This window comes from Hydra viridissima, unplaced genomic scaffold (genome assembly GCF_058129835.1).
Source record: "Hydra viridissima isolate aposymbiotic clone 2 unplaced genomic scaffold, HvirCarnegie_v1 scaffold_15, whole genome shotgun sequence".
Taxonomy (NCBI): domain Eukaryota; kingdom Metazoa; phylum Cnidaria; class Hydrozoa; order Anthoathecata; family Hydridae; genus Hydra; species Hydra viridissima.
Window position 1 is genome coordinate 8,663,935 of NW_028324314.1, and position 8,543 is coordinate 8,672,477.

Sequence of the window (8,543 nt, forward strand, 5' to 3'; positions counted from 1 at the left end):
CACCACCAGAAGAGACAGATACTTCATAGTTTTTCTTGACAGAACCAAATGCTCTAGGAGCTCCACAGCTTGCAAGGTTCTTTGCACCAACATCACACCAAGTACAGGGGTGTGAACCAGCATGGGGCTGATTTCCATATATAACGTTTGCAAGTTTTATTTCACTAGGCAAGAAGAAACCGATTTGGTGCACTTGGACAATTTCCAAAATGGTTTTGACATTATCATAAGTTTTTGAGAGCTCCTTGAAAGCACCAAGCAAGAGCTGACTTTTTACACTTGAATCCTTTTAAGTCTGATGAGTCAGAAGTTCTCTTGTGACTTGTTGAATGGGTTGTTGCAAATTCATTACAACCAATTTGAAAATCAACTCTCGCTGCAGTTCCAACCTTCACAAGACCTTCTTGTGAACTCTCTCCTTTGAAGGAGGGTTTGTTCCAGAACTGATTTTGCACTGATGCAGTGTGCAACTAATTTCGGTGCTGTTGATTTTTGGGAAAATTAACTTCAATGAGTTTAAATCCAGGCGCAAATAGTTTCCCAAAAGACTGAAAGTCCGGTATAAAGTTTTTTTGCACAATGCGGATTGTGATACACTTTTCAAAGTTGAAACCAATTTACTTGAACTTTTGCAAATTCTTAGGCTGCAAGGTAATTTTTTTCTTGAAAGAGGCATTTAGAGGATTCAGAGGAACATGTAAATAAAGTACCTAATTTGAGAAAAATTGTTGAACTATCTGAATTTAAAGAATCATCTAACAAAGATATTACATACTTTGAAGTACTGTGCTTGTCGTACTTCTTCATGCGGGGAAGCACTAGATGAAAAAGTGACTAACTCTGGAACTCTGTTTTTTGTTGTGGCTTCTACCAAGTCTTTGTGCATACATGAGAAATACTCTGACCAATAGCAGAAAAGCATTTTACACAACTTTTGAAGGTTTTAAGTCATGTTGACATTAGGGTCTTGGAATAGTTAAGTTTTTAGGGAAACTTAGCATTATTTTCCCAGATAGTCTTGCAATTGATTAAATTTGGCAATCACAGGTTGAGGTCTTTATCAGTGTTTTTAGACGGATTGAATTAAAGTCATGAAGTTGAGGCAAAGTGACTTTCTGATTTTTATCAAATCTTCTAAGAGACTACGAGCCTCACAATCTCCAAAAGGCACCCTAGGGTGGTGAAAATCGATTTGCTTCTTTAAAATAGTTTGTGATTTTTGTTTCATATCACCAGTCAGTGTTCTAGAAGCTTTTTTGAGACAAAGCCATCTTATGCATTTTTGGTTTTCTTAGTGAGTTTTAGCCTTATTTGGCATTTTGTCAAATAAAGCATAGTCCAGAAAAAATCCGGCCACTTTTAATAGGAAAATTAAATATGAAAACTAAAGCTTTTTTACTTTACAGTATTACTTTATTATAGTACATAATTTTAAGATATATATACATTTAAATATCAAGTTATTCTTGCTGTCGAAGAAATACTCGACTTTTTCGTTTAATACCCGCCATTATTTTTTGCACAACTTTTTTAACTTGTCTTCTTACTCTATTCCAATTATCACGCATTTCTGTGTGATTATGAACAATTTTATTATTCTTCTTTAAATATCTTTTCATTATGGCCCAGTATTTCTTGATCGGACGAAATTGTGAATGATTTGGTGGGTTTGGTGTTTGGAAACGAATTAGACGCCATTTTTGTTACACCACTCAATTGTCGTTGTAGACTAATGTGAATAAACTAAATTAGGCCAAAATCTAGAAAGGCCTCTTTATTTTTTAATGAAAGGCAGCAAACGTTTTTTTAAGACATTTTTTAACGTTTTTTTGTTCGATATATAAATTACTGTCAAGTATTGACAGTGCTACGAAAATTTTATTTTTTTATCCGCAACTACAAATACATTGCAATATCATTATCTTCTCACTAAATTTATCTACTGAAACGTACTTGTACTTTTGTGCAACCCTTCTACGATTAATTACCGAGATTTTTTAACCGGGCATTGATTCGAATCACATTTAACTTTGGTTTCGTCATCCATAATTATGCAGCCGTCATGTTTTGTAAGAATATTGTCATACAATAATCTTGTACTTTTTTTTGCTTGAACACTGTTTTTCCGGCCGGTTTGGATACTTAATGTAACGATATGCTTAAAAGGCTCATTTTATTTTGAACGTCTTACAGTGGTTCTAACTGATTTTGAACTTTTTGCTCGATCATAATTTGACAGTCCCACTCTTTCGCCCAGTTCCAGGTTTTCTTTTGATTGATAGAGTTTCTTTATATTGTCTTAGATCATCACCAAGTAAACTTCGCGGAACCGTGAATTGTTTTGCAATAAGTTTAGCAGAAGCCAGCGGATTTTCAAGATATTTGTGCAGAATTTTTTTTCTCGAAACTTCTTTCTTTGTTGACATTTTGCCACTAATTGAGAGCAACTGAAATACGTCAATCTATTCAAAATATGCTTGCTTTGGCTGTTATTTAAATATTAAAAAGAAGTTAAATAGTTTTTTCATATTTATTTTTGCTATCAAAAGTGGCCGGATTTTTTCTGGACCATGTTTTAAGGTTAAAATCATGAAGAAAAAATTTTCGGACAATCAGGTTTAAGAATTTTTTTCACCAAAATTTTAATCACCAACAATATCATTTAACAATAATTCAAGTTTGCTTATCTAAATATTTTACATCTTATATATATATATATATATATATATATATATATATATATATATATATATATATATATATATATATATATATATATATATATATATATATATATATATATATACGGGTACAAACGATGTTATATAATTCCAATAACTTATTGATTCATAACTGTAATGTTTCGCTCGTCTATTTTATTTCGAAGTCACACCGAATAAAAAACCATTGGTACAATGGAAAGATGCCGAAACTTGTAAAAAGAGAGTTTTAAGAAACCCTAAACCTTTATATTTGTGAAAAATAATCCCAAAAATAACTGTTTAACAATAAAAGTTTAGAACAAGTGTAGACATTTTTTTGATGTTTAGTTAAAGAACAATTTGAGAATAACAGCTAAAAATAAACGCTTGACGTTGTTTTAGTTTACAAAACTTAAAATTAAAGACTGATTATGTTTCAATAAAATCAAACCACTATACTATTTAGAAAATTATCACGATCCCCACTCTAAATGATAATAAAAAAAAAAATCTAAAATTAAAAAAAAATAATCTTCTAAACAAATTTCGGTTCATTATGGTAAAAGCTTGAACCAAAATTTCGACAGCACAAGTTGAAGGTTACCGATACTGAAGCCGAAAATTTCCGTACATTAATTAGAAGTTTAAAAATGGCTGTCTTACATTAATATAGCTTCGCCTTATATAAAGTCTTTTCATTTACAAAAGTTATTTACTAGGATATGTAAGACATAAAAATTATAACTCATTCAATTTCGGCTATATTTTATGATCATTGACGTGTATCTTAAAAGTACGTCTATAACGTATGTCGTAAAACCTTTTTGTTTTGATAGTTTTTCCTTAAAAAGCAGAATGAAGAAAAGGATTCTATCAAAGAAATTATTATTATTTTACTGGAATTCTTCAACTGAATTTATCCTTTAATAATAAAAGCAGAATTGTTTGCTAAAGAATTCCCATTATTCACATAGATAGGTTGACGTCTTACGGATTTTACCCTTAAAGTTTTTGAATTGTTTTGTATTTAAAAAAGTTTTACAGTTTTAAACATGAAACATACAAAATCGAGAATATAAGTTGTAATATAATATTTTCTGATTCGTTTCACGATTTTACATTCGTTTTGTATTGCCAGTTTGATTTATATAAATGACGTAAGCAGGAAAAGAATTTTAAATTAACGTTTAATGAGCGTTTCGAAGATCTTTAACACAAGCGAAGATTCATATCGAAAAATTTGAAAATAGCACAACTTTAAAAAAATGTCTTATAATGTCTGTTTAAGTATCAGAAAAATCCACAATAAATATTTGTTTCTTTAAAAAATTCTCCGACAAACATACGTTTAAAAAAATACCATAAATGCCGATAGTTCCCGGAAACATGTTAAACAAGCAAGGAAAAAACTTTGAATTTCATAAAAAATTTAAAAACTGCCATTAGACTAATAAAAGAAAACCACTATATAACTATCAACATAATTCTTACTTTGGGTAGTTCATTTTTATTGCTATTTTGAATAAATACCGATCATATGTATAGCTTATAAAAAAAATATATATCATTGTAAAAAAAAAAAAAAAAACAAAGAAGGCCGTTGCTTCTCTCTGATCATCAAATTATAGAGATTTTATTTTCACGAAATCAACATATATCAAAGTTGAAAAATTCAACTGCCACTGCTTGTGTCGTTTTCCTTGATTTCGCAATTTTTAAATGTTTTAATAAAAAGTTTCTTTTTATTAAATAATTGACTGATTATATTTGGTGATTAGTTGAAGAGAAAAATCCAGTTGGATGAAAAATACGTTCAATAAAAAACAATTAATTCTGACGAGAAAAATTCATGCAGTGGCGTAAGAACCTTTGATATTCTAAATGATGATCACGCGACATTCTTTTTTGCACGCTTTCAGCTGATCATATAAACTTATGATTTTACAATTTAGTACAAAACAAGTATAACTTTACCTGTACAACTGAATAAATATCAAATAAATCCCTTCTATAAATTCTGCTTCTCAATATCGCTCAGGTTAAAATGGTTTGGCTAAAAAATTGGTTCACTATGAATGCTAAAATGCAAATAGGTGTAAATAGATAGATACAATATATATATATATATATATATATATATATATATATATATATATATATATATATATATATATATATATATATATATATATATATATATACATACGCGTCTTTATTTTTTTTAGTTTATAAAAAATGTATTTTTTGGTGCTTTTGTTGTTTACCTATCTAAGCAAAGGTTCAGCTTCACCGTATTGCAATGCTGAATGGTGTAATCCAGGTCATGAGCCCTATCCTAATATTGTTTCAACAATGACAGGTTACAATATTCTTCAGGGAAATCCATTTACTTCAGCTTATATCACTGACCCAGGTTTCTCAACAGGTTACATTTTTGTGCCGACTTACAAAACGTCTGGAGACAAATATGCGCTTCATGGTGGAGTTACAGTGCGACAGGCATTAAAATTTTTTCGTCACATTTCCTTTAAATAAATTAGCAAAACGTGGTTCACTTTTATTACTTTTTATTGTTTATTGCTGTGTAGATATAAAGTTTGATTTAATTTTATATATTACTTTGAAATTCTATTTTAGTCCGTTCAGTGTAGTCTGTCGTCAAGTTCGGACACTATAACAACTGTTGATGATTATGTTAAGAAGATTGGATCAAAATCTTCCCAGGGAACAACCTTTACTTCAAACCTTCAGTACGAGGTTAGTGCTGAACTTAAAGGAGTGGGAGTAAAAACGACAGTTCCCCCTCTGGTTGATGCTGCTTTCTCATCGAGCAGCGAATACAAAAATAATGAAGCTTTTTTTAGCCAAAAAAGAGGTAGAGATTTATACTCAATGTCTATACGTAGAAATTTACCTGTCAAGATCTAGCATAAATAATTTAAAGTTAGCTCAAAATATTATAAATAAATGCTGCTTAGTAATAAATATATTATTAGTATTATAAATGTATGTTTTATAAGTTCCAAAAATACTAAAGTAACTTTATTTTTTCTTTATCCGTTTTGTAGGTGTTTTGACTTTACGAGACGCAACTTGCGCTACATATACCGTCCGTATAAGTCCTTTTGATCCACCACCATTTAGTGATGGCTTCGTTTATTCCCTGATACGTTTAAATAACACTTTGGAAGCTAATCGGCAGTCGGTTCTTAACGACTTCATTCGAGAGTTCGGAACACATTTCCTTCAGCAGGTAAAACTTCCCGAAAACTAGCAACAAAAGTTCGCTTCAAAAGTTTTTATTTATATATGTTTTTACGTGTTTTTATGTTTACACAATTTGAAAAAATAAATTTATAGCTTAATTTATATTAACTTATTCCCTATTTTTTAATGATGAACCGAAATGCAAATTGCTATTATGATAAATAGACAACAATGGGTGCACGAACAGCTATTGTACGACGATACTCTGCAGATGAATTTAAACGAAGTACAGATGACCAAATCCAAAAATGCAACGAAGATCGTCTTAAATTAACAATAGCAGGAGTAGGTATTGGTAAAACATCACAGAGTTGTAACGACATAGCTAACTCAGCAAACAGTAATTCAGTAGAAGGATTTGAAAGAGAGTCTGTAACATCTTACGGTTCTAAGCCAGCAGCTGATCTTGTTTCGTGGTCGCAGCAAAAGTTCGAGTCTCCCTCACCAATTAAGATGGAGCTGAGTTCAATACTAAATCTATTCACCGCAACGCACATGAAGAATCACCCAACCATTGATTACAAAAACATCTTGAAATGGTTAGGGCCTTTGTACTATGATTATTGTGAGAGAAATAAAGCTGAGCTTGGCATTAAAACTTGCAACCCACAAACAAAGAATAGTTGCGGATGGAATGACAACTGCATACCCAGACAACAAGTTTGCAATAACAATCCCAACAACATCGGATTCACTTGTTGCACTCCTAAATGTCAAAACCTTCCTTGTAAAAATGGAGGAACCTGCCAAGATATTACTGACCATTCTTGTACTTTCCGATGTACTTGTCGCAATGGTTGGCAAGGACAGACATGCGAAGAAAAAGTTGTTGTTCACGACATTTTGAAAGGAGAAATTGAACACCAAATGATGCTGCATAGTGGAAGAAGCAACGATGATTTCAGAATTATATTGCATCAGTATTTATCCCAACTTTACCCAAATTATTACTTCACAGTAAATGCCTACAACGAGGTCAGCGGTTTTGACACTCATGCAGTTATGGGTAATTACGTGTACTTTTTTAGACAACATAGGCGAAACCTTGTTGTCGGATGGGCGAAAAAATCATCAAATTTTCCAACAACAGAAAAGTTTAATGAAATAGCTGGTGCTGTTCTTCGCTCTGTTACTAACTATGTAAGAATTCAATCTATATTTTAGTATTAAAACTCACATTTTTTTCAAAATAAAAATAAACTTATTACACACACAACACACACACACACACACACACACACACACACACACACACACACACATATATGCACCAAACAAATATGAACGCATAAAAAAAATATCTGAGTTACTTTCATAAAATTTTACTTTTTTGTAATTTTTGCTCTACAGCAAGATAACCGCAGCATGTTGCTTAAAGATAACTTTTGTATCAAAATGATGATGTAATTATAATATAAAAAAGTTTTCATAAAGTTAATGACATTAAAAAGATGATAAATTTATTACATTGCAATATATGCAATTTTTTTTCCAGAACAAAGATGCAAAAGCTAGCATGGAAAGAGCATGGGGTGTTGCAACGTCTTATGGCTATCCAATCGTAATGGTGCACGTCGTAAGATTCGGCTGTGGTCTTCGTTCTAATTATAACGGGTTCACGTCCTTCCAAAATTTTAAAGTTGGTAGAGATGAGTCAAGTGTTGTTGTTATGTTTGGAAATATTTAAGAACTATTTGCAAAAAACAATCCTGCTCAATATATTCTTTGTAGATGAGAGAACATCAGTTAATATAAAATTGTCCTTAAATTAATTTTTTTTTTGTTTGCTTTTTAAACGAGTTAGCGAGATAAAACTCGCTTGCTAAGCCAATCATCATACCAATCATCTAGGTTTTATGACCAGATATTATTCTTCTACATAAAACAAATATCATTGTAAAGTATAGTTGAATTACTTATCAAAAAAAGATGTTTCATTTTTCCCCCGCATGCTAAAGATAATATAACTAAGGATCATACCAGCATTGACTAAGCCAAGTCTTCTACATAACACAAGTCATTTAAATAATAAATCAAAAAGAAATGTGGTACCATAAGTTGTGAACCTGATAAAGTAATTTTCTTAAAAATACAGTTAAATTATTGCATTTTTTAAAAATAATGTAAAATTCACTTAAGACATAAAATTAAAAATACAGTCAGTAAACATCTAGTCAACTTATTAATGCTGATTAGTAGACATCTTGTGTCATAGGCTTTATGGTCAGTTAAACATGCTTTTTAAACAGTTGAATGAGAACGTGATCCATTTTATCAGAGCAAAATGTTTCAGGGTGTAGATGGAGCTAATGAAAGCATGCTATCATTATGGTAAATGATTTGATTGCAACTTCATTGTAAAGATACCCGTCTGCAGTGATCATCAACTATTGATTTTATCTTATGATACAAAGTTATAAATATAAGAGTGTTGGTGAGAAAATCAGGCCTTGCAAAAAAACTTTAAATTATCATCTGGTTTTTGTCAGCTCAGAAAAGCTGCGATCAGGAGAAAGAAAAAACAAGAATTAAGTAAAAACTAAAAGATTAAGAGCTCCATCAAACAACTCATGT

General features: G+C 30.9%; 1 protein-coding gene across 1 annotated transcript; it reads left to right on the forward strand.

Annotated features, from left to right (window-relative positions):
• The first annotated feature begins 4,923 nt into the window (after nucleotides 1-4,923).
• Nucleotides 4,924-7,737, forward strand: LOC145192776 (uncharacterized). The gene is made up of 5 exons (XM_090073340.1): nucleotides 4,924-5,201; nucleotides 5,340-5,577; nucleotides 5,771-5,955; nucleotides 6,135-7,109; nucleotides 7,465-7,737. The coding sequence occupies exons 1-5, from the start codon at nucleotides 4,938-4,940 to the stop codon at nucleotides 7,654-7,656; spliced, it is 1,854 nt and encodes a 617-aa protein (XP_089929466.1). The 5' UTR covers nucleotides 4,924-4,937; the 3' UTR covers nucleotides 7,657-7,737.
• The last annotated feature ends 806 nt before the right edge of the window (nucleotides 7,738-8,543 follow it).